The sequence below is a fragment of the Theobroma umbraticum genome, unplaced genomic scaffold (genome assembly GCF_002168275.2).
Source record: "Theobroma umbraticum cultivar Fairchild unplaced genomic scaffold, ASM216827v3 scaffold_30.0, whole genome shotgun sequence".
Taxonomy (NCBI): domain Eukaryota; kingdom Viridiplantae; phylum Streptophyta; class Magnoliopsida; order Malvales; family Malvaceae; genus Theobroma; species Theobroma umbraticum.
In genome coordinates this window covers 9,270,792-9,296,982 of record NW_018397254.1, presented here as the reverse complement: position 1 = coordinate 9,296,982, position 26,191 = coordinate 9,270,792, and the positions used below count along the sequence as shown (strand labels likewise).

The 26,191-nt window shown below is 34.5% G+C and overlaps 3 protein-coding genes and 1 pseudogene across 4 annotated transcripts; all 4 read left to right on the top strand.

Moving 5' to 3' along the window:
- The first annotated feature begins 1,245 nt into the window (after positions 1-1,245).
- On the top strand, positions 1,246-7,103 carry TOC64-V (translocon at the outer membrane of chloroplasts 64-V). 2 transcript variants are annotated; one of them, XM_021439277.1, is made up of 13 exons: positions 1,246-1,789; positions 1,886-2,038; positions 2,131-2,255; positions 2,457-2,582; positions 3,027-3,209; positions 3,357-3,501; positions 3,676-3,844; positions 4,192-4,326; positions 4,407-4,607; positions 5,348-5,475; positions 5,567-5,618; positions 5,787-5,856; positions 6,599-7,103. In XM_021439277.1, the coding sequence occupies exons 1-13, from the start codon at positions 1,539-1,541 to the stop codon at positions 6,679-6,681; spliced, it is 1,821 nt and encodes a 606-aa protein (XP_021294952.1). In that variant the 5' UTR covers positions 1,246-1,538; the 3' UTR covers positions 6,682-7,103. The 2 variants fall into 2 exon arrangements, with proteins under 2 accessions (XP_021294952.1, XP_089638874.1); XM_089782748.1 differs by having other exon boundaries at positions 1,246-2,038.
- A 1,836-nt stretch (positions 7,104-8,939) lies between these two features.
- LOC110412521 (7-deoxyloganetin glucosyltransferase-like) lies at positions 8,940-11,066 on the top strand. The gene is made up of 2 exons (XM_021423069.2): positions 8,940-9,609; positions 9,770-11,066. Exons 1-2 carry the CDS (start codon positions 9,090-9,092, stop codon positions 10,738-10,740), a joined length of 1,491 nt encoding a protein of 496 aa, XP_021278744.1. The 5' UTR covers positions 8,940-9,089; the 3' UTR covers positions 10,741-11,066.
- A 7,454-nt stretch (positions 11,067-18,520) lies between these two features.
- Positions 18,521-21,932, top strand: LOC110424555 (omega-hydroxypalmitate O-feruloyl transferase-like; annotated as a pseudogene).
- Positions 21,933-23,742: 1,810 nt separating this feature from the next.
- Positions 23,743-25,451, top strand: LOC110423449 (alpha/beta-Hydrolases superfamily protein). Its single transcript, XM_021437665.1, has 4 exons — positions 23,743-24,575; positions 24,882-24,974; positions 25,079-25,146; positions 25,253-25,451. The coding sequence occupies exons 1-4, from the start codon at positions 23,934-23,936 to the stop codon at positions 25,449-25,451; spliced, it is 1,002 nt and encodes a 333-aa protein (XP_021293340.1). The 5' UTR covers positions 23,743-23,933.
- Positions 25,452-26,191: the final 740 nt, after the last annotated feature.

The window sequence follows — 26,191 nt, the reverse complement described above, 5'->3', positions numbered from 1 at the left end:
AAGTCCCTCAGAGATGATGCAAGTATGCTTACCACTCTTAACAACACAGCCGCAAAACACATGGCTTAAGAGTGAGCAAGAATCCACTCAAAACTATTCTTGCCAACAATCAACCCTCTTTTAATAAGCAGCTTTTCAAGAGTTCGGTTCCAAATGTCCTGCAGTGGAAAAAACAAATGTGATCTCCAGTCTCTTCTTCAGCGTTACAGAACATGTTTTTTCCAAGACCAATTCCCCAACTTCAGACCCGAGAAAGTTACTCTGTCTATCTAAACTAACAAGCCAAGCAATAAAATCTATGCTTAGGGAGAGAGAGTTGATTCCTCACAAAATTTGTGCCCAACTGTAAGCCACTGACAAGAATCAGAAGCCTTAGACATACCACTCTTTGCAGCCTGCCACACCACAATCTGCCTTTCATTACTGCCATGCACCATTGCTAGTAAGATAAACACCACCTGCAACTTCGGATATATCAAATCTGTTGTAAAATACCTCTGTCGTAAGTAAGAAGGAGGGGGCCAGAAGGTAGCCACCATCATACCAGAAAAAGACACTATTGAGCCCATTTCCAATTTCGTGCTTAATAAGGGTCCTTGCAGTTTCCTTAAGATTTCCCAAGTCCAGCTACAGCTCTGAGTACAGTTAATCTTTCAAAAACTCCTGCCTTTTAGAAGATAAGCACCCAAAGAGAATTAGCTTGAGTAAATAAAGCCCAGATATGCTTAAGATCACCTTCTTCATTGTTGGGATTAGCATATAGTTTCTCAGCAAACTTTGGCATCCCCTGCATCACCATCTTAACCTTTCCATAAGAGGAGGAGCAAATCTGAACGATGAAGCAGGAGTTTGGGATTATGATAATGGTATTTTTTAGAATGATTAAAATTTTAAAATTTAATAATATAATATTAAAATATTAATTTTTAAAATATTTTGTAATAAAATATGTGATAATCTTCTGACTCTAATCACTCGTGAAGTTTAATAGTTTGAAAAATACATTTTAATATTTTGCAAGTTTAATATTAGTATTATATTTTTAACTTTGTAAAAGAATAAATGTAATTGTTTAAAAATCTCAACACAAAAATATAAGCAAATACAATAAAATATCATTCTTTCTTTTTAAAATAAGGTGGTCATATAAATATATCATATATATTTTTAATTTGCACAAAAAGAATAATTTATTTTAAAAATTAATGGAAGGCGTATTTTGTACTGTAAGATAGGAGTGGAGAAAGGAAAAGAGAAGAAAAAGAAAAATCAGAGATGGGCAGTCAAAATAAACAATGCGGCGTTCAAGATTTCTATAGCTACTACCAATACCAAAGCCACAGACAAAGAATCCGGCGCGGCATGTATACGCGCGCTTAATTGTTTACCCACAACGCACGGTAGCATATTCCAATTTCTCTCTCCGATCATTAACCTTTCCCCTAAAACCCTTCCAAAACCCCTTTAGCCCCCTTTGCTTTTGGTTTTTGGTTCTCCTTTTCCCCTCGCCTCTTCCCCCTTTCTCTCTGAATCCCATCATGTCAAAAGCGCTGCATCTTATAAAAACCAACGCTTCCAACCCCAAGGTTTGGATAGTGGCAGGAGTGACAGTGGCCGGAATCATAGTTCTGGCAGAGACCAGTAGAAGAATGAGAAGGAACGCGACAATCATCAACAGAGAAGATTTTGGCGCTTTTTTGGAACGCTTCGAGTTAATTCCTTTCCCTCAGCCGCCACCTCCTGCCGCCAAACTTCCACTATCGGGTCTTACCTTTGCCATCGAGGACATGTTCGTAATTCCAACGCTCTTTCTTCCCCAGTTATGTTTTCTTGTACATTTTTTCCCCGTCTTTTATTTATTTTTTTATTCAATTGATTGTAACAGATTTGATGTGAAAGGTTATGTAACGGGGTTTGGGAATCCGGATTGGCGGAGAACACACGAACCTGCTGATAAGACGGCGGTTGTGGTTACTGCTTTGTTGAAAAATGGGGCTAAATGTGTTGGCAAGACAGTTATGGACGAACTGGCTTTGGGGTAACCTTTTATGTATATATATATTTTTCCTATCTAGGAAGAAGGGCATTTACCAAAACGTGATAGAAGTTTTGGTTTATTTGTTTTATTAGAGTAACTGGGGAAAATAAGCATTACGGAACACCTACAAATCCAAACATGGCGTCAAATGTTCCAGGGGGTTCTTCAAGTGGTTCTGCTGTGGCAGTTGCAGCTGAACTTGTGGACTTTGCTCTAGGTAAGTTCAGTTCTTTACGGTTCTCAATAGTCAACCCGACAGCTTTTCCCCTGTTTGTTGGGTTTTTTCTTTCTTTCTTTCATGATTAATTAGTTACTAGACTGGAATATCATTCCTTTTATTTTCCTTTTCCATCCAGAGACGGTTACTGCAGACTCTTAGTGTTATCTGAGCATAGAAGGCCTTTTGTTGACTTTGTAGGTACTGATACAATTGGCTGTGTGAGAATTCCGGCCTCATTCTGTGGCATTCTTGGGTTCCGTGCATCTCATGGAGCTGTATCTACAATTGGACTTCTTCCAAATTCACAAAGTTTGGATGCTATTGGTATTATATAGCAATCGTGATTTATTTTATGCTTTAATTTTGCAATGTGGCCTTGTTATCTGATTGTTTAGATATTTGTTGGATATCTATGCAGATAGTAGTTGTTGATATCTTCAGCTACTCTGAAATATAATTCTGCCAATTCGCTTTGGCCTCACCTAGTCTTTTTCCCCTTTTTCCTTTTTTAACTAAAGTGTGGTGCAACTGAAAGCAAGATTTATTAATGAATGGATGCCACCTCTGTAAACAGAGCAGACCATTCTTCCCCTATAGGGTTGTGGCATATGTCATTGGAGTTCTGTGAGAAGAATGGCTAGTTCAAAAAAATAATGGGGATTTAAGATTATTATTTCTTGCTGATCGGTGAAGTTCTGGGGAGTTCACTTTCCTTTGTTGCTTTTGTGATTGTCTTTTTATTGATATCGTCAAGTGATGATGTCTCAGGATGGTTTGCTCGTGATCCATCTATTCTACATCGTGTTGGACATGTTTTACTTCAACTAAAAACAGTGGAACCTAGAAGGGCGAGACGCCTTGTGTTTGCTGACGATCTATTCCAGCTCTCAAAGGTCCCCAAGCAAAAGACAGTTTATGTTGTTAGCAAAGCAATTGAAAAGCTTTCTGGGTGTAAGTCGCATGACCTAAAATATCTATCCCTATCTGTTGCTTTTTGTGTGTGTGGTCTGAAAGTCATGATTCTAGCCTGCTGCTACCTCCTGTTATGATGATTTGAATTTTACTATTTGACGCTTCTACCTCTTGTTGATTGCACAGACCAGCCTCCAAAGCATATCAATTTTTCTCAATATGTTGCTTCAAATGTACCCAGTCTAAAGGGTTTTTGTCAAGTATCCACAAACCTACAAAATGGAATTTCTATTTTGAAAGCTCTTTCATCAGTGATGGTGTCATTGCAAAGGTATTTGAGAATAATTCGTTGTTATATGCAGAAGTACCTATACCTTCTCCCCCTGCTTGTGTTGTTGCAATCCCTCAATCTGGATATTGTCATTATTATTGTTATATTAAATTTTTGTTTCTTGGTTTTGTACATTGACCAGCTCTCTTAAAATCTACTAGTATTATGTTTCAGATATGAGTTCAAAACAAACCACGAAGAATGGGTTAAATATGTTAAACCAAGACTGGGAGCTGAGATTTCTAATCGTGTTCTTGCCTCAATCAACACTGCATATGAGAATGTGAAAAATTTGTACAAAGTTAGGACTGAGATGCGAGCTGCCGTGCAAAGTCTTCTAAAGGTGTGGCAGCTTGTTCACCTTCTTCCTCTTTTCTTTTAAGTTGTATTAATTAACCTTTTGCTCTTCTTTTTCAAAGTTAACTTGTGTTATTATTTTCTATAATAATGTCTACCATATACAAAAAGGAGTTATTAGAATAAGTGAAATTGAAAAAAAAATGTTAAATGTTTGACATATATTAGGAGTATATACATAGGTGCATAACTCTGATGGATTAGGGTTTGCTTTTATGGATCCAAAATGCTCTCAAATATTCAATGCTTGTCTTGAAATGGTATGGGTAAGGATAATAGCATATGGCCTGGAATTGATTGATCTCACATGACAAGTTATCCTTTTTATTTCAGGATGATGGAATATTAGTGATTCCCACAATTGCAGATCCTCCACTAAAGCTTAACTCAAAGAAAGGGTATTCCACTGAGTTTCAGGATAGAGCATATGCATTATTGAGCATCGCTAGCATGTCTGGTGGCTGTCAGGTGGACTTTTGTTGCTAGGCTTAAGTTTTTGTTCTCATGTGTTGTTCAGTCATTTATTTAGCCTTACAATCTCTTCCCAGGTTTCTGTTCCATTAGGAAAGCATGATGATTGTCCTGTTTCTGTTTCGTTTGTCACATGCCATGGAGCAGATAAATTTCTTCTTGATACAGTTTTGGATATGTATGCATCTCTGCAAGACCAAGTCAGCATTGCCTCCAATTCGGTGCCATTGCCTGATGTCAATGGTAATATGGATGCTTCTGAACTCTTGAAGGAAAAGGTTTGCTCTCATCTAATGTCTTTCAATATCTTAATGCTTTGATTTGCCTAACAAAATTTCTATCAATGTCAATAATGTAATGGATTTGGAATTTGATCCTTGATTTTATTTGTTCATGGGACTTGTCAGTTTTCACCTTTTCAGATTACAACTAATCCAAAATGAGGTTTTAGTTTGTCTGTTTGTATTCTTTTCCTTTCATAAGTTGTTTACTAAATGGCATACTGTTTAATGAGTTTTCACATACACTTGACAAGTAACAGTAGGAAGAATGCTTTCTTGTTACTGGGGATGTTGGTTGGGCCTCTGAACCTGTAAAGAAATGATGGAGAACTTCTCTTTGTCTCATTTTCTCTTTCTGAACTTCTGCCTTTTTATTGCAACACTTCTAAGAACTAGCATCCAGCCTCACGTGTGCATAAAGTATGTTTTTTCTGTTGAAGTTCATAGTTGCAACAGGTGGGCAACTTTGGTCATTAACATTGATGCTTGATAATTTAGATCATCTAGTAGTATTTTCTGGGTTAAATGCCAGTAGAAATTATTTATTCACTTTCAGGAGAGTTGGCACTTGTGGTGGTTTAAGGTATGACATTCATTTCTTATGAATAAGTTGCTGACACAATTAGCATGCTGGTTTGTTGTCAAGTTGCACTTGCGTTTTTATTTACCTATAGTAAGAGATAAGTGAAGAAAGGGAGGTCTATTGTTTAAGTTTTGGTTGACAAGTTTTATTTCAGGGAAATGCTGCATTTAAGGGAATGCAGTGGAATAAGGCTGTCAGTTACTATAGTGAAGCTATTAAGTTAAATGGGACAACAGCAACATACTATAACAATCGGGCAGCAGCTTATTTGGAACTAGGATGGTATAATATCTCAAAGATTTATAGCCACTCTGTTCTTTGCATCATTTTGTGTCTGCATTCTTCTAAGGGAAACTGATATTTGAATATGCAGCTTTCAGCAAGCTGAAGAGGACTGCAGTAAGGCAATATCACTTGACAAAAAGGTAATTGAATGAATATGTGATGGTAATGTGATACTTTTGAATGATATCGCTCCTCTTATTTGACAGTTTGTACTAGTGGAATTAAAAATTTGTATGCATGTATGAGATAAATGCTGCTACACTCCAGTCCAGTGATGCTAATAATCAACTAATTTTATTTTTGTGCAGAATGTGAAGGCATATCTTAGACGTGGGACAGCCAGAGAATCACTACTCTGTTATAAAGAGGCTCTTGAAGGTGAGAACAGTGCTTATTATGCCTCACATGTGACGTGAGACTCATTTCCAGCCAGCTAGCTTAAATTGTTGATAAATACAACTAATTTATGCATTTCAGGTTTCTGGTTGTATAAATTGCAGCCTTTTTTATTATAATTATCTTTTAATGGCAACTAAAACAATTGTATGAATTGCTAAATCTACAATTGTAGTTTATGAAGCTTTTTCTTTTATCCCCCTTTCTCTTTCCTATCCCAGTCACTTTCATATATACTAATGCAATCTGATGTTCTAATCTTTAAACCTTTGAGATGGTGCGACAGTTAGGTTACATAGTAATAATACATTAAATACTTGTACTTTGTCATTTGGTTGGTCCATTCTGTTGATACCAGGTTTGCTACCTGATGTGGGGTTTCGGAACATTAATGCAAACAGGAAAAAGTGCCCTGGTACCTTCAGCAAATAGTTTTTTGGATACATAGTAGGGACATGCATGGGTACAGACAGATGCATAGGACCATTTACCGAGTGATTTTGGACCCAAACTCCATATGGTGTTCAAATCTGTCATGGAGTGAGATATGAAATAATTTTATAATTGATACATGTTTCACCAGGCAATCCTATCACTCTCGCATCCTTAGGACAGTTTTTTCTCCTAGGCATGATGTATTTGCATCTTATAATTTATATGTGCAATATTATGTATCATACTGCTCTTCTTATCTTACAGCAGTTTCTTGTTTTGGCATTTGCAGATTTCAAACACGCTCTGGTTCTAGAGCCACAGAACAAAGTTGCTAACCTTGCAGAAAAAAGACTTGGAAAACTGATAAGTTGATGCTCCTCTGCTCTCCTCCCATCTTGTCTAACAAATATGAGAGACTTTAATTGAGGATATGCACCATCCTCATGCAACATCAGCTGTTTGGATAGAAGGGTAAATGAAAGTAGAAGCCGGCTATTTAGAGGGTGCTGCCTGCGGCATTTTTTTTGCTGTAACATTTTTCCTTGGGCGTATTGTTTGTGTGTAATCAATAAATGTTCCTGCTGCATTCGTAAATGAGAGACTTGGATAGAATTTCAGCTTGTTGCACCTTGTAATCTACAGCGTTCACAAACTGGAAAAGGGGAGGAAATGATGCCTCAATGTTGGCAACCAAAGTCCAAAGTCTGTGTATATGTTAGGGAAGTGTCATTGCATCTTTGTATATGAATGCACAGTTACAATCTCGAGTTTTGTCCGATATTTGACCACTTCAAAACTTGATTTCCTTCTTGATAAAGGATAGTCTCACCGTAGAATTTGCCAGTGATCTTTTTAGTCAGCGATTTTTCTTAAATAGACGTTGATTTCCATTATCAGCTGTCTATGCTCCCAAACGTGCTTCTCCGGTGAAACGCGTGGGGTAACAAACCACCAGATTATTTATTTATTTATTTATTTCACAGTTAGAATTAATATTCCATATGGTTTAATGGCTTTGGAAGTTAATACAGGGAGTAATAATTTGTCAGTGACAACTTTGTTTTTTTTTTTTTTGTTAAAAGGGAAAAACTATAAATTCCATATATTTTCAAGATAAAAAAAATGGATTGTTTTATTTAAGAATTGTTAAATGTTCATTTTGAGTAGTTACTAATAAAGAAACAAAGAAAAAAAAAGTGTATAGTTATTTTTTATGCAAAAGAAATTTTCTTATATAAACACCCTAGGCAGACAAATAATTAATAATCAAGTTGGAAAATTGTTGTTAAGGGAAGTAACTATTATCTTATTGTCTATATTTTAGAAAAAGATGCCCAAAATGTTGAGGTGTTTAATAAGCCGTGTTGCACTGCTACCCGTTTGTGGCAGTGCCGCAAATTCCAAATTGCTGGATGATGCAATGTTTGGATCGTAGACAAGTGAAACACAAACCAAAGAGTGAAAATTTAGGCTCCCAACAAATTAATCGCAAGTTAGTGCTTAATTTTTTGAGCTCTGTTTTAATTTGGTTGATTCTTGTGGTGGCTAATGACTGGCTAGGCCTTGAAAGTAAGAATTTCGGGATTCTTGTTCCTGTTCAAAGGGAAGGAAAGGTTAGATGGAGAAAACCCAGAAATGGGTCTTGAAATATGAGGTTTTCGAAAGAAAGATTGAAGGGTTAACAGAGGTAATTTAGTGTCTTTTGAGGGTCTTACAGGAAGAAGAAAAGGAAGCTGAAAAGCGAGGAGCCAACAGAGAATGGCTAGAGAATGATGCAGCCGTTGCTTTATGCATAATAATAGTAGATGAATATGGGATTGCTGAAGTTTGTAATAGATTTATGTCAGAAATTTTGGGGCACTTAAACCCTGGATAAAGACAGCCCTTAATTTGGCTTTGCCGAGCAATTACATTGGTAAAAAGATTTATCTGGAGATTGAGGTGATGAGTTTGATTGACTAATTTATCCTTGGGTTGTGGAGCATGCACATCCGAATTGTTTCATAGATTTAGTTGATTGTTTTGCGGCGACAAGGAAAGAATTGTTAAGATTATACTGGTTTTAGTTTGGTTTCATAATGTGAAGGCTTCATTTTCATGCTTTCTTGGGAAAATTACTCAGTGGAGTCATGAGTTTTGATAGGGACCTGGGTTTTTTCTTTCCTCCTCCATTCTCTACGTCCTTCTTCAACCTACACTTTCACTTTCCTGTTTGTTTTTTCCTTTTTCAACTTTAATCGAGTAAAGATGATAATAAACGGATTCAATATTTAATGAGTAGCGTATATTTAATTTAATTTGGGTAAGGTTCACAGGGAAAATTTTTAAATATTAATTGGACATTCTTTAAAATTTTGTCCAAAATAATTTGAGGAAAAACATAGTAACTTATTTTGAATAATAATTTGCAAGCGTGGACCTTGTTTTTTTTTTTTTTCTAATTTTTTGTTTCGGTGAATATATTTAAGATTCGTTTTTTGAATAAAACTTTACAAGCGTGAACCTTGTTTGTATTTTTTAAAAAATTCAATACATATATATATTTAAAATTAGTGATGTCACACAATCATTAGTGGATGAACATAATAGATGAATGTGATAAAAATGTAATTTTTGGAATATCCGGGTAACCAGTTGGTGATATGTACACAGTAAAAATTTAATAGTCAAAGATATGGAGTCAGGTTTGGCAGATTGGTTATATGAAAGGAAGTAGATAGACCTTTCGTTTTGCTACAAACCCTGAGACAAGAAGCTGGAAAATTTTTGGAAATCGAAGGATGGCTTGCAATAATGCAGTAGCTGACATACCGCATGCCGTATGTATCCCATGTCCAGCTCAAGGTCACATAAACCCAATGCTGAAGCTAGCAAAAGTCCTTCACCTTAAAGGCTTTCACGTAACCTTTGTCAACACTGAGTACAACCATAAACGCCTACTCAGATCCAGGGGCCCGAATTCGCTCGATGGTTTGCCGGATTTTTGCTTTGAAACCATCCCGGATGGCCTCCCACCATCTGATGCTGATGCCACCCAAGACGTTGTTTCTTTGTTCGAGTCCCTTTCCAAGAACTGCTTAGACCCATTCCGTGATCTGCTTTACAAGCTCAATGACTCCGCATCTTCAAATGTCCCGCCCGTGACCTGTATTATTGCAGATGATGCCATGCCATTCCCTATGGAGGCAGCTGAAGAATTTGGCATTACCGGTGTACGCTTTTGGCCAGCCAGCGCTAGCTCATATGTTTGCTTCGCTCAGCTTCCACGTTTGGTTGAAGAAGGGTTAACCCCTGTGACAAGTAGAATCCTCTCCTCTCTTTACAATCAAAATAAAAAACTGTAAATAGTACTCGTGTAGTTTGGTTGGCTATAGAATTATAAAATGAAAGAGATACTGTTGTTTAGGTTCTTCTGTTCTTGCTTACAGTGCTTGACACAACTTCTGTTTGGAAATCGCAGATGCAAGCGGTCTAACAAATGAATATTTGGATACTGTTATAGATTGGATGCCTGGAATGAAAAAAATGCGTTTCAGGGATCTTCCAAGTTTTTTTAGAACTACAGACCCGAATGACTGGATGCTGAATTATCTCTTCGACCAAGTCTCGCTCGACCCTAAAGCTTCGGCTTTGATTTTCAACACATTTGACTCGTTGGAAAAAGACGCTTTGGGTGCTATTTCGGCCATGCGTTTTACCCCTGTTTACAGCATTGGTCCAATTCACTTGCTTGTTGATCAGATCGGACATGATAAATTGAAACATATTGATTCAAATTTGTGGAAAGAAGAACCTGAATGTCTCAAATGGCTCGATACAAAAGAACCAAACTCTGTGGTGTACGTAAATTTTGGCAGCGTCGCCGTATTGACTCCCCAACAACTCGTCGAATTCGCTTGGGGCCTAGCTAATAGCAAAAAGCAGTTTTTGTGCATAATAAGGCCCGATCTTGTCACGGGAGGGGCAGCGATTTTGCCACCTGAATTCGTCTCCGAAACTAAAGATAGAGGCATGTTAGCAAGCTGGTGTCCACAAGAGCAGGTCCTCAAGCACCCGTCAATAGGAGGGTTCTTATCTCACATGGGATGGAATTCAACCATCGAAAGTATATCTGCTGGTGTGCCAATGCTTTGTTTGCCAGTTATTGGAGATCAGCAAACCAACTGCCGGTTTGCTTGCAAGGAATGGGGAATTGGCATGGAGATTGATAACAATGTAAGGAGAGATCAAGTGGAAATGCTTGTTAGGGAGTTAATGGAGGGAGACAAGGGTGTGGAAATGAAGGCAAATGCCTTGGAGTGGAAGAAAAAGGCAGAGGAAGCTTCCAGACCCGGTGGTGGTTCTTTCGAGAATTTAGATAAACTGTTAACCCGCGTTCTTCTGTCAGATAAGCATATAGATCACTTAAAAAGGGCCAAGAACAGACATTAAAAGTGTCTTTCATGAAGTTTTCTTGGTCAAGGTGGGAGCAGCTGAGTTTGGTTAAAGAAGGAAGAATAAGGGAAGCAACGGTTACCTGGAGATTGAAGACGGAAGTTGATGAAGCAATACGCAGTCGTGTTTTCTTTTTTCAAATTCTAAGACTGAAAAACATTTTATTTCGTGTCATTTTGTTTAGTCAACTTATTGTTATTAGTTAAACGCCCAAACTAGTGTTGTTCAATTAAGGGTTTTAATAGTGTTTGTGGCTATTCGCTATATAAAATTGTCGTTTTGTTCTTCTTCAAGTTTAATAAATTTTGTTATCTATTGTTAAAGTTCATATAAAAGTCAATGTGGTGATTGACTTCATTTAATTTAATTTTTTTGGTAAACTTTTTAGCTTTCAAGGTAAGATTTAGACCAGTAATTTAGATTTTCAAATTCATGTATAAAAACTGAAATGAAATGAGAATGAGTAAATTCTTTCATTTTCTATTTTCTTCAAATTTCAAATTACTCTATTATTCTTTTTTGTTTTTTTGGTAAAAACCAACAAGCTTGTTCTTGAAGCTCAAATTGTGTGTGCCAAGTTAATCAAGTTTTTTTCCAGTGTGCGTACTCATGTCCGTGTAGCTTTCTGATGATAAGATGGGTGACTCAAAAATAATTGTGGTAGTTGCAGAGGCTGGGCGTACTAAGGAAAGCTCTGAAGGGATGGGACCGAATTAATTGCAATGAAGTTTACATATGTGGTTGTATAAATTGCCACATCCATATTACATCAATTATGAAGCTTTTTGTGATTCGCCTTTTTCTCCTTTGTCAAGGTTGCATAAAGGAGAGGGACGGGTCGTGAGCGTCGGCCAAAACAATCCAATTGGGTGTTTCAAAATTAATGCTGAACACATTAGTGATGGATCATATTCACTCTCGCAAAGCCAACTGCTGCCACTCTAATTACACTCGATGTGATCAGGCAAAGCGTGCCTTTTAAAAAAAAAAAATGAAGAGAGACAGAGAGAAGGCGGGGTGGTTTAAAGGTTGAATTTTTTAATTTTGAAATTAGTACTTTCCTATGAAGAATCATTGAATTATAAAAATCACTTAACAACCCTTAAATTGCAGATCCGTAAAAAACACTTATCGTATCCGCCACAAAATTTCCATTGATTTCTTTTTTTTTTGGCTGAAGACGAATTAAAGAGTGGAGATTACTCAATTGAAAATATTTTTTAATTTCAGAAAAGAAATTATTTTTTAGTTTAAAATAATTTTTTTTATTTGAAAGTGAGAGATTTGAACTCAAATTTTTTAAATAAAGCGATATGCACATCAATTATTGAGTTAGTTTATTTGAAACCTTAAGAAAAGTGATATATTACATGCCTTGAAGCCATTTCCTGATTTTTCAATTTTGTGTTCTAATAATCTTAAAGTTTTATCTCATTTAATCATAGCTGCTGCAAGCAAAACACTAAAAAAATTGACTTTTGATTTTGTGAAATTAGACTAGTTTGATAGTGGCAACTTTTTAAAATAATAGAAGAAGATGCATTTTCTACTATCAACATTGAAGGTTATCTTGACTATAACTAGACTAGAAAATGGTGAAAATGAATCTGTTGCTACAACTAGAAAAAAGTAGAAATGGGGCAATGCAAATTAGATGTGCAAGGGTCACATTTTGAATAGTTTGGCTGATGGTTGATTTGACACATACCAAAATGAGGGTATTGTAAAAGAATTATGGGATAAACTAAAAGCAAGGTATATGATCGAAGATGCAACAAGTAAGAGCTTTCTTGTTAGTTGCTTTAATAATTATCAAATGATTGATGAACGTTTCGTTATTGAACAACTGCATGCAATTGAAAAAATTCTTAATCAATTTAAGCAATATAAGATGAACAAGGATGAAACTATAGTTGTGTCTTCCACTATAGAGAAACTTCTTTCATCATATAAAGATTTTAAAAGAGGTTTGAAACATAACAAAGAGGAAATAACTCTTGAGACTTTGACAAATCATCTTTGAATTGAATAGGAATATTGGAAACAAGAACAAGTTGTTGTTTCTAGTGAAGCAAAAGTACATGTCATGGAAGAAGGACAAACCACTAAATTGGCCAAAAAGAAGTTCAAGTAGATTGTTAATGGTTTGAAATTCAAAAGAATGAACAAAGGCACATGCTTTCGTGATGCAACAAGTTAGCGCAAAAATAAAGGCTAGCACTCGACAGAGCCTTTAAGGTTGATATCTAAGTTTCCAACGTAGAAACTTAGACTCAAAGTTTGAGAGAAAATATAATATTATTCAATAATTCAAAAAAATAAATTATCTAATAACTAAGCTAAGGATACTATTTATAATAGGTTAATCTTTCCTGACCTAAACTTAGAGCACAGGTAAAGTAAATTAAAATAAGAAAGTATTATACGTTTGACTTTTTTGGAGTACAAGAAAAGCAAATTCCTAAACTCATGCTTACTTGTTGTCCAAGTAAATTAAAATAAAAATAGAAATTCTTTTATATCTATAATTCTTAATAAGACTTCTAACTAAATAAAGAAAATACTAAATTTATAAAATCCTAATTGAATCATTGAACAACCTCAAAACTACCTAACTCACTCTAAGAAGTCATCTGCTAGATGTTCTACATCATAACTGACGCCGGGCCATTGTGAAGACACAAATTGTGGTGAGGTTAAAAACCCCACTAAAGTGAACATCAATCTTGGTGAGGTTAAAAACCCCCCAAGGGTGAAAAATAGCCAAAATCCAATTTTGGTTGGCCAAACAAAAAATACTAAAATCTCTTACTTTTTTGAAAAGAGCCTAAAGAAAATAAGTACTTCTACTTACTAAAAGAAATATTCTTTATCAATTTTCAACTTAAATGTGTTTAATAATTAACTCAAGAAGGCTTTATATAACTATTCCTAAGGAAAATAACCTTTTTGCTTTTCCTATATGAGATTATTACAATTTCTAAATAAAACAAATAAGAAATAGCTTCACCTAAACTTCCTTGGAGTATAAGTAAAGGAAAAGATAACTAATGAAAGATAATTATGGAAATAATTTTTCTTAACTTAATGTGTAAGTAACATAATAGCATACTCTTATATCATTTTTTTTATATTAGAGAAAAAAAATCACTTGCACACGTTCCCTTGTCTAGATTGAACCTTTTTCACATCTAACATTTCTTCAATAATGCCAGCCTTAACAATTGAAAAGTGTTGAACTTGAGCATCCATAGTAGATGTAGTCCCATCAAATCCATCAAATGGATACAAGTTCGAAACTTTGAAAATAAGATTGATTTGTAATTCTGGTGGTAGCTTAATTAAGTAGGTGTTTGAATTTATTTTCTCTAACACCTTACAAGGTCCAAACTTTCAAGACTTGAGCTTGTGATAAGTACCTATAGAAAATCTTTCTTGCCTCAAGTGCACAAGTACTTGATCATCTTCCTCAAATTACTGCTTATGACGATGTTGATTGGCAACAAAAGAGTATGTTGCATTATTAACTTTTAAGGTAGTTTTTACCTCTTTATAAATATTTCGAATGTAATAAGAAAATAACATCACAAACCATTCGAATAACCCATCCGGTGTGTTGAAGGTTGTTTCCCATTCATCTCTATTCCTCATTCTAATCTGATTATATTCGTTCCTCAAAGTAATATTTAAAAACACCTTGAAATCAACTAGTTGATCATGCATGTCATCTAATCGAGGAATATGAAAACGATACTTGACTGTGATCTTGTTTATGGCATGACTGTCCACACATATCCTCCATGAACTATCTTTCTTTAATAAATTTGGGCAAGTACATGAATTTTTACTTTCACATACTAGACTTTTCTCTAACAACTCCTCGGCTTGTGTTTGTACCATCAGGGACTCCCCTTGTGCATGATGAGCATCAATTTCCTCTATCTCCTTATCACATTCATCATAAACTAGTTCTAATTCTTCCCAATCCAAATAATCCTCCCCATGCAACTTCTCATGAGAATCGACTACTAATCCTAACTTCACCATTTAAAACAAAAAGGTGTAGTAACTGGTCTTTCAATCTTCTTACCGCTTGATTTGTAGGTTCATCTTTATCATTGGAACTATTGTTGTTGATTTGAGCTGTATCATGTTTTGTGAGTTGCTCTTGTAATTTTTGAATTTGATGACTTAATTTCCCAATCTTGATCTCATGATCAATTCTTGGACCATTTTGGCATCTTGGTTGTATTTTATTGTATGGTGATGATGATGTGGTGATGTAGAAAAAAAAATGATAAAACTATAAAACAATAAAAAAGACAAAATTACCCGAACAAGGAGAATCGAAACTTGACAATGAGCCGAACAATGATCCTCCTGCTCTAATTCCAAACTAACATTAAGGCGTTGTGAAGACATCAATTGTGGTGAGGTTAAAAGCCTTACTAAGGTGAACACTAACCTTGGCAAGGTTAGAAAACTCCACGGCGGTGAAAATAGTTAAAATTCCACTTTGGTTAGCCAAACCAAAGATACTAAAATTTGTTACTCTTTTGAAAAGAGTCTAGAGAAAATAAGCTCTCTTGCTTACTAAAAAAATATTCTTTATTAATTCTCCACTTGAATATGTTTAAAAATTAACCCAAAAGGGCTTTATATAATTATTCCTCAAGAAAAGAGCTTTTTTACTTTTACTATGTGGGATTATTACAGTCTCTAAATAAAATAAATAAGAAATAACCTAACCTAAACTTTCTTGAAGTATAAGTAAAGCAAAAGATAAAATGAAAGATAATTATGGAAATAATCTTCCCTAACTTAATGTTCAAGTACTCATTTAGGGAATGAGATAAAGGTTGTTTTTAAGGAGTTAAAAGAGGTGCACGCTCTGATTGTGAAACAAGTGTTGTCAATTGAAGAGGATCAGAAAATAGTAGAGCATCTAGAAATAGTCAAACTGTCACTACAAGAATTTAATGAGGTGATGCCAAAAGATTTACTTGATGATTTACCACTTATAAGGGATATTTAGCTCCATAGTTATTTGATTCCTATTGCTAGTTTACCAAGTTTACCTCATTATAGGATAAGCCTAAAGGAGAGCAAGATTCTTAAAGAGAAAGTAGAAGAATTACTATGCAAAGGATGTATTCAGGAGAGTAAGATTCCACGTGCAGTTCCCATTTTATTAACCCCAAAAAAGGATGGGAGTTGAAAGATGTGTGTAGATAGCTGAGCTATTAAAAAGATTACTGTTGGATACAAGTTTTCAATTCTTAAACTGGATGACATGCTTGATAGGTTACATGGGGCTAAGGTGTTCATTAAGATTGATCTTCATAGTGGATACCACCAAATTTGAATTAAACTTGGAGATGAGTGGAAAAAAAACTTTTAAAACGAAGGAAGGATTGTATGAGTGGCTGGTGATGCCATTCGGGTTGACCAACACGCCTAGGATCTTTATGTGATTGATGAATTAAATACTGAAACCTTTTCTTGAAAAATTTGTTGTAGTTTATTTTGATGATATCTTGATTTATAGGCAATTAAAAAAAGAACATTTTCAACATTTAAGCAAGGTATTAACGGTCTTGCAAGAAAAGAAGCTATATGTGAACTTGAAGAAATGCGGTTTTATGACAAATAAGTTGTTATTCTTGAGCTTTGTAGTTAGTGCAGATGAAATTTAGATGAATAAAGAGAAGATTTGAGCTATTAGAGAATGGCTTACTTTAAAAATAGTAATGGAAGTTAGAAGGTTTCATGGGTTGGTAACATTCTACAAGTGTTTTAGCAAAAACTTCAGTAGTGTTGCAATACCAATTACAAAGTGCTTGAAGAAAGGAAAGTTTCAATGGAGTGAAGAAGCTGCAACTAGTTTTGTTGTGCTAAAGGAGAAGCTATGTATCGCTCTTGTTTTAGTATTATCAAATTTTGATACATTATTTGAAGTTGAATGTGACACTAGTAGTGTAGGGATATGAGCTATTCTTCCACAAAAAAAAAAAAATTGTAGCTTATTTCAGTGAGAAGCTTAGTGACACAAGGAACAAGTGGACCGTATATGACAAACAATTTTATTTTGTTATGCTTGCTTTAAAGAATTGGAAACACTACTTGGTCGAGCAAGAATTTGTTCTATACTCTGATCATGAGCCATTAAAGTACTTGAATAGCTAGAAGCGAATCAATAAAAACATGCACACCAGGTGGTCTCAGTTTCTGCAAAAATTTCCTTTCAAACTAAGGCATAAGGCTGGAGTGCAGAATAAAGTAACAGATGATTGAGCAGACATGCAGATTTGTTGGTGCCACTGAGACAAGAAGTTGTGGGTTTTGATACAATTAGAGAATTGTATCATATAGATGAGGATTTTTATAATACGTGGTAGAAGTGTATCACAAATAAACTTTTTGAAGATTTTTACATTGGGCCAACCCATTTCCTTTTTTTAAAAAAAAAATTTATTTTTATAATTCTACCTACTAAATTTTCTATCAATAAAATTGTTCTATGATTTAATTCATAAATTGAACAATTAAAACATGTTGCAAACAAATAAATTACACCAAATATAAAAAAATAACTAAATTACATAAATAAAGTTTAAATCTTTGACACAAACTACCATCCCATAAACATAAGTATATAACCAAATAATAAAAACTTCAAGACTCATTTATATCCTCCTCAATCCTCATCCTTAAGCAAAATATTTAAATCTTGTTTAGATAGCAATGGTATCTCAAAGTCTAAATTGTTATCAATTTATCATCTAATATTTATTGTTATTAAAAAAAAAGATAACAAGTTTTAATATAAATTAAAATTATTAAATTGATAAGTAATACTATTAGTAACTAAATTATTAATTTCATATAGATAAATATATAAAATTATTAAATTAATTCAAATTATTAATTTTTTGGCCCATCCTAGCTCACTTATCTGATGGGCTGACCCATTTAAGCTTGATTTTAATATGAGTTTAAATTTTTCAACCCAACCCACCTCTTATTCAATAAAAAATGAGACAATCTAATGGGCTAGGCCCATTTTGACAAATCTAACTCCACATGAGGAATTTCAAGGACTGGCTATAGCAACCTCACATGCCTACCTTGACCCTAATAATAGTTACTCAAAGAGTCACATTCCTATTTCTAGGGAGTATGTAGTTATTCAAAGAGTCACAAACTTATACTTATTTCGATCTTTGTATTTAATTGAGTGAGTTCTAATATCATTTGTTATAAGTGCACATTTTCAATTTAGAAGACGAAGGTAGACCATTACTTATAAACTTAAGACATATCTCATTTTTTGTTGATGTGAGATATGTAATAGATGGACCTATATTAAATAATTGTGCCAACTAGAAAACTAGAATTAAAGAGTAGTAGGGGTCGTTCTACTTGCTACATAAAGACCACCACGTCTGCCTTACGAATATGGAACAAAGAATTACCAAGACACTTTAGTTTGCATTGTACTTGTTGGCTGTCGAATACTGGTTAGATCTCTCTGGATATCTCCACGTTATTTTCTCAATGTTTATGCACCCACCACATCAAAGTCCACTAAGAAAGCATATCTAGCATTAACCAAGTGTCTTTTGTTTGTTTTTTAATCCTATGAAAATCAACTTATTATTTCAACAACTACTAATCTCTCTTCTTTTTTCTTTTTTTGTTATAGCTTGGCTTGTTTCAACAAAAAATAGTGCACTAACGTATTGCGTTAGTTTGTGAATTAAAGCAGGAAACTAAAATGGAGGCTTGCAATGAAACTGGCAAAGTATTAACAGAAAAGAAGTAGGAACCTGTTCTAGTCCGTCCCGCCGAAAAAACATTGGGTGGCTTGTATCTTCTTTCCAACCTTGACCAGACATTTCCTTACCCTTTCGACATCGCGTTTGCATACAGAAAAAGAACGGAAAATGCTGTTGAGATTATCAAGGAATCGCTGGCTAAGATCTTGGTCAAGTTTCATCCTTTCGCAGGTTGTCTCTCCGAAACATGGGACAAGAAAATGATTGTGCGGTGCTCTGGGGAAGGCGTGCCATTTGTTGAGGCAGTTCCCCGATTACACTGTCGAAGAATTGGGTGATATCAGCAGGGTTGATCCTGTGAAGTTACGACAACTCGTTCACCACCTAGATAATGTGAAAGCATAGTATACGTGCCTCTGTTAAGGGTGCAGGTACATGCCGCATATCATTGTTTGATATGTCACAGTTTTTTATGAGTTTACAGTTATTGATCCATAAATTTTATACATTATTCATGAATCAAATGTTATTATTATTTTCATTTGAAAGATAGATTTATTAATGATTGAAAATAGATTTCACTAATACTGATTTAAATTTATTGTCCAAACTCTATCAAAGGTGGAACCACATTCATGACAGTGCCCCAGTAGTGTCATGTGACACCAATTAATTACAAAAATGTTCATTTATTATTCTACTTATAAAGAATTTTATATACGTAATGATACACATCAATTCACTAATTCTTTTGTAATTTTGTAGGTAGTAGGGTCAAAAAGAATATTTTATTAAAAGTCTATATATTAATAATATTTAAATATTATTAAAAAAATTAATCAAAAAGTAATTTATATATTAATATTTAAATACTACATGGAAAGATAAAAAAAAAATTTTATGTAGTTTAAGATTTTATTAAAAAAAATAGCTTCAAGAAACATTTTAGAGAGGTGTTTTCTTTTCTCTTCTTTTAAAAACATGCCAACTTTTTAGGAGAATTTTTCTTTTTGTTTCAAAAATGTCTTCATCTATTAAAAATAATCCTAACATTATCCGTTTTCATTTTTTGTATGATTTATTATTAATTATAAACTTTATGCTTTATAAAAATACATTTTATATTTTCAAAAGTTTGTTTTAACTAAGTAAAACAATAAAGTTAACTTTTTTCCATTGTAAATAAAGAAATTCGTGATTAACTAAACGTTATTTATTAAATACTTTTTATTATAATTTTAAATAAAATTAAAGTCTATTTAAAATTATAAAAATAAATATACCAAACAAACTTCTCTTATATTTTCAAGACTCACCATGACATTCTAGCTTTGAGATTTATTAATCAAGCATTTTTTAAAAACATATTTTTTAAATTATTATTTTTCATAAGAGCTTCATAATAATTTTTAAATTAAAAAAAATCAAGTCAAATAAGTTATAACTATATTTATTTGAATGATTATGTAACTAAAAAACAAATGCTACCATTATAAAACTTTTTCCATTTTTAGGATTTTATTTTGGATTATTTTATATATTGTTTGCAGTAGACCGATCTTCAGACTAATAAAGTAAATCTAAATCTGATTGTGGGCTTGGGTTACAAATTTAAAATATATGGCCCAACCGTGTAAAGGTTCCATAGGAACCATCAATTGTCACCTCTTGCTAATGGGAGATGAGATATCTAACTTCCGTCGGCATGTTAGGTTGGGATAAAATATTAATATAAATGTTATATTAATTTCTTTTTATTTTTATTTTTATTTTTCCTTTTTTATTTTAATTTCTTTTTACTAAAATATTATAGAGACATTAATAATTTTATAAACTAATATTAAAACATTACTAATTTAATATTAAAATATTGATATGATATTTTAATTTAATTTAATGTAAATGTTTATCTATGTTTATTTTTCCTCTTTTAATTTATTTTTTAAAAATATTATTAAAATATGAAAATTTTATTATTACAATATTAATATGATATTTTATGTAGTAAGATTAGTAATTAGTTCATGTAATGAATAGGATTATTTTTGTCCATATTTATATGAGCTTTATTTTATGAAGCTTGAAAAAGCTAATGCCATGGAAGGAATCCATATTAGTTCTTCGAGTTTTCAAAAATGATCTTTCCCTGTTCAAAAATGAAGTAAACATGAAAATACTGTGCATTTAGGAATGGCTATGAGCACTAGAACATCAAAGTAGCATTGCTCAATCCTTTTGGCAGGGGATTTTGGAAGTGTATATAGCACTCTCTTTGAAATTACTTCAAGCAGCAAATTCATTATTGTACATTATTGTCGGATATTATTATAGCTTGCTAATCAACGTCGTCGTTTATGTTCTTCAGATCACAAGATTCAAACGTGGAGGGACTGTTCTTGGCATGGCAATGAACCATGTCCTTGTTGACGGTAAAGCGTTGGCAGATTTCTGAAATTCTTGGGCTGAAATAACCAAAGGCCTGCCCTTATCTGTTGATCCGTATCTCGACCGGTCCATATCATCTGCAAGGCAGCCTCCTTGGATTGACATAGCCCATCCTGAATACGTGGGGGAAGAGAGGCCAATGAAAAATATAACCTTACAAATGCTGGAACCCATCGTATATCAATCCTTCTGCTTTGAACCCAAAAAACTTCACGAACTTAAGCTAATGGCGAAGCAAGATGAATTTGCTGCACCTCCTACAAGCTTCGAAGTGCTCTCAGCGTTAATGTGGATAATGACGACCAAGGCATTTAAGATTGAACCGTACAAAACAACCAAACCTCTCACTGCTGTTGACGGTAGGCCGAAATTCAAGCCAGCACTGACTGCATGTTTCTTCGGCAATGGCATCGCTTGGTCGTGTGCCCAGTGCACGGCAGGGGATTTGGTGCAAAAACCATTCTCGTTTGCTGTTAATATAGTGCACGAGGCTATCAGAGAGGTGACTGAAGACTATATAAAGTCTGCCATAGATTACTCTGAGTTAACAAGAGGGTGACTTGAAATGGAGAATACCCGCTGGATTAGTAAATGGAGTAGGCTGACTTTCTATGATCTAGATTTCGGTTGGGGAAAGCCGCAGCAACTTGTACCAGCATCGATGGTGGACAATTTAGTTCTCACCCTTTCTCAGGGAAAAGACAGTAAGAATATAATTTTATCCTTGGGTCTGCCTGAATCTGTGGTGAAGGAATTCCAGAAGCTAATGCAGTCGGAACTCAAGCGAAAATAAGTCCATTCTTATGATGCATACGTAATATAACTGTTTCTAGTTTGTCATTTGATTGTTGTTTTCTACCGCCCTTTATCACAATATATAAGCTAGAGGCTGGAGCAGTAATATGAACTCTAGCATGAAGAATGCTTCAATTCTGTGTGTTTACTTCACATAAATCCAGCTCTACTATTTTCAGTGCTTGTTCTTATAAATGAAATGAAGGCATTGACTTCTACTATTTCAGTTTGTCTTCATCTTTATCCAGGATCCGGGTCCTTTCCCTTGAGCATTTTAACTGGAGAATCCAGTCGACTAGGGATGAGACAACTTCTTACTAGAGTTGAAATCTATGGCTCTAAATACACCACGTCATCAACCAATTCTTATCTTAGGTTGTTCAAGGTAGTTAGCTTGTTAAAATACATTGGATTATCAGACATATAATCATCTGTTTTCTTTTTCTCTATAACTCTATTAACTTCTTAAGACTTCTTTTTAGCTTATATCCTCTTCAAATCCTGCCGGTAGTTAGAAAAAATAAGAATGGAAAATTCTAAATGTCTCAAAAAAATAGCTAAAACTATTTTTTGGTTGATAGTAGCTTTAATAATATTATTGTTTATTTAGTTTACCTCTGCCCACATCTCATGTACAAATTAAAAAGCTAAAACCCCAAACACAGATTCCTGTGACTCGTACTTCTTGATTTCCAATCTGATCCGAAAGTAATAGCCTTTACAGAGTTCCAAGCTTCCAGCCAACAATATTTTTTGTTTTGTTTGAAAGGCTTAAAGAAATTTTCATTAATAACTGCAGCCATTATGCCATTTAAAGTCTCATAGAAAAGCAACAAAAGACGTCTGATGACAGTAAGAACTCAGCTAGACGGTAGAACACTATGGCGCTACTTACCAAAACATGCAGCACCTCTAAACCCATATTACCCTGATAAGGCAAAGGTCACTTGCCTTCAATGTCATCATAAGAATATCAAACATGCAACAATCAAAACAACTGTTTGACATCGTTCATAGTGACTCATGGGCCTTGACAACTAAAAAACGCTATCGTTGCTGAAGATTTGGGACTCCATCTGCAATTCTTGTGGTCGTCTAAAGTACTTTTTGATTGTCGTTTTGGCTCTTCAGAAAAAAAAAAAAAAAAAGCTCTGATCACATACATCACCTTTGGAAAAGGGGTTGACAGAAGGACCAAAAAGGGAGAAGGGGCTTGAGAACTTAAAAAGAGATTTGGGTTTTTTCTGCAAATTAAAAACTGAATCCAAGATCCAAGTTGGTTAGTGGCTTCATTTGCGGATTTTCAGATTTCAGGCATGGGTTTGTGCTTAAACAAAGAGAAAAGAGAACCGCAATGAAAAATGCCAGCGAGGTTAAAAATTTCATTCTTTTATATACGTGGATGATGTGACAAATCATGAGGTGGTTTCTTATCTATCCATGAACTGGTCTCCCCTGTTGAAAAGTCAAAAAGAGAGGAGCCGAATCTCTTTATCGATCGCCTGTGTACTCAGTCATCGCCGGTTCACGGTTATTGAAGGACACATCACTAGTAAATAGATCTATGGCCAAAATTATCCAAAGTCGAATTCAATGTTAAAGGACAATATTACCTATTGGTCTATATACAGAATTGTGTACCAAAATTTGGGCATCAGCTTTATTCCTGACCATCAAAATGTCCATTCTCCATACAGCAAAAGAGAGCATCCAATTACATTCTGTTCTCTCCACTCATTATCATTGCAAAAAAGGAAAACTTTTTAGAAGTATCCTCCTGATAAGTTATAATGAGTTTCCTTTTACCTGGACTCTCAGACAAGCAACCAAAATGATCCCCTTTAATTTGAGGCAAAAATTCCTAACCATTTCGGTTTTAGCATAACCAATCTTTCTTTGGGTTGCTTATGAACATGCGACATTCCCGCTGGCTTTTAAGTTTATGTCTAGACTTTGGAGTTTCGCCAAAAAAATAGTTCCACATTCAACAGATTTTCTTCTTTTTCCTTAGCTTTTCAATGAAGTTGAAATTATCATCCCCCAGTGAATCTGATCTAGATGACAAATTGACATTTGACAATATCCAAACGTTTATTCATCTTCACCAAAATCATTGAACTGAAATACCTCAAAACCTGAATTCGAAATCCTGGTCGAATTAGAGAGATTACAATGCATCAGTTTAAGATGTCAAAATGCTTCAGCTTTACCGGATCACGCGATTGGTTCTATCGCAATTCCTTCGCCAATGCTGGACTTCGTTCCGTTAGGACTGATCTTGGCGAAGGCACTGTCATGCACTGTTGGGTCCCAAAAATCCAAAACAAATCAAGGCCCAATCTTCTTCTCGTCCATGGCTTTGGTGCCAATGCAATGTGGCAATATGGACAGCATCTTCGCCACTTCACGTCCCGATTTAATGTCTATGTACCAGACCTTGTCTTCTTCGGTGAATCCTACACAACCAGAACCGACCGGACCGAGTCGTTCCAGGCTCAATGCGTGATGAGGATGATGGAGGAACATGGTGTGCCAAGAATGAGCCTGGTGGGTATAAGCTATGGTGGGTTTGTGGGGTATAGTATGGCAGCGCAGTTTCCAGAAAAAATGGAGAAGTTGGTGCTATGCTGCGCTGGTGTTTGCTTGGAGGAGAAGGACTTGGAGGAGGGTTTCTTTAATGTTGCAGATTTGGATGAGGCTCTGAGCATTTTGTTGCCTCAGACGCCAGAGAAATTGAGGGAATTAATGAGGTTTTCCTTCGTAAAGCCTGCAGCCAGGTGGGTGCCAAATTATTTTCTCACAGATTTCATTGATGTAAGATTCACTTTCCTAATAACTTGTCCCTCTATGGATATGTGTTTGGTCCAGGTTCTAGAAAGAATAGATTAATCTGATTGATCCACTTGCTTGTTTATAATTGTTACCCACAGAACAAGTATGAAATATGGACTGGCAAGCCTTATAGAAAATGTAGTACCCTTGCCATCAGACTAATGTGGAAACGATCAGAACAAATTCAATCTTTTTATACCTCCTGGATATGTTAAAGCAATTGAAATTAACACTGATACAAATGAAAATTTGGCTTTTTCACTATTGTTTACATTCTTTCTTGTCTAGGTGATGTGTACGGATTATCTTGAAGAGAAAAGAGAGTTGATCCGGGCAATACTAAAAGATAGAGAATTCTCTAATCTTCCTAAGATCACACAGGTTTGATCTCTTCTTTTTAAATCATACCCACCACAACATGAATTCCTGGACGGTGTTATCATTTTCGATTTGTTTTTTTGTTCATTGAACTTGTTTTCCTATAGCGCACATTAATAATCTGGGGAGAAGAAGATCTGATATTCCCTTTGGAACTAGCCCACAGATTAAAAAGGTTAGTGGAATAATCTGAAATTAATTATGTATTATATTGCGGTTGTCCTTTTTGTGCAAGTATAAAACTTGTCTTAATAATTTGTATGTTGGATTGTGCGGCGAAGGCATACCGGGGACAGTGCAGAGCTTGTAGTGATAAAGAATGCAGGGCATGCTGTTAACATTGAAAAGCCCAAGGAGTTCATCAAGCACTTAAAATCATTCCTTTTTGATTCATCTTCATCTACTCCTTCCTCAGCTCACAGCGGTCTCCTATTACGTTATTGGTCTGAATATAAGTTTGGGTTAACAAAACACAATTAGTCTTTCTTCCATTCTTATTGCCTTATAAGGACATTTTCAAGACCATAATAGCAATTTATGCTGTATCAGGATGTCCCAAAGGTATTAATTGGGTTACTTTGTGTCGGGTCATTTTAGATTAAAAAAATTTCGTATTTTCTCGAATTTGAATCATTTTGTAAGTCAAGTCATTAATTTTTAAAGTGAAATTAGTTTAAATTTAGATTGTTTTGAATTAATCTCTTAAATCCAATTAAGTTTAAGTTATTTCAATTTCAAGTCAATTCAATTCGGATATTCAAATCATTTTGAATTTTTATTTTTTTGTCCAAATCAAGTTATGATGAGTTTAAATTAAGACAAATCGAATAAAATTTTCGAATTTGGATCAGCGTTGACAACTCTATTTATCATTCCCTTTCTTTATCCAATTAATGTCAAGTTTCAAGATTTAAATCTCTTTTCCTCTCTAGACTTCTTTCAAATGAAAAATATATATATTAATAAAATAAGAAAGATCTTATTTAAGTGTGTATTTATATATAAAAGTCTTATTTATAGACTAATAACCGTTAAATTTTAATCTTAATCTAATTTAATATATATATATAAATCTAGATATGCAGAATTAAATTTAAAAGTTCAAATCAGATTATGCGTCTTGTGTTTGGCTTATTACATTGTTTGACTTGATCTAAACTTCTTAGGTTATTACATAATGGATTTTCACACACACACACACATACACACATATATATATA

Coding starts and splice junctions, on each gene's coding strand:
- LOC110412521 (XM_021423069.2), top strand. CDS start 9,090: ATGGCTTGCAATAATGCAGTAGCTGACATACCGCATGCCGTATGTATC. Junction 9,610..9,769: donor AGGGTTAACCCCTGTGACAA/GTAGAATCCTCT, acceptor TGGAAATCGCAG/ATGCAAGCGGTCTAACAAAT.
- TOC64-V (XM_089782748.1), top strand. CDS start 1,539: ATGTCAAAAGCGCTGCATCTTATAAAAACCAACGCTTCCAACCCCAAG. Junction 2,256..2,456: donor ACTTGTGGACTTTGCTCTAG/GTAAGTTCAGTT, acceptor TTGACTTTGTAG/GTACTGATACAATTGGCTGT. Junction 3,210..3,356: donor AATTGAAAAGCTTTCTGGGT/GTAAGTCGCATG, acceptor TTGATTGCACAG/ACCAGCCTCCAAAGCATATC.
- LOC110423449 (XM_021437665.1), top strand. CDS start 23,934: ATGCATCAGTTTAAGATGTCAAAATGCTTCAGCTTTACCGGATCACGC. Junction 24,975..25,078: donor ATCTTCCTAAGATCACACAG/GTTTGATCTCTT, acceptor GTTTTCCTATAG/CGCACATTAATAATCTGGGG. Junction 25,147..25,252: donor CTAGCCCACAGATTAAAAAG/GTTAGTGGAATA, acceptor TGTGCGGCGAAG/GCATACCGGGGACAGTGCAG.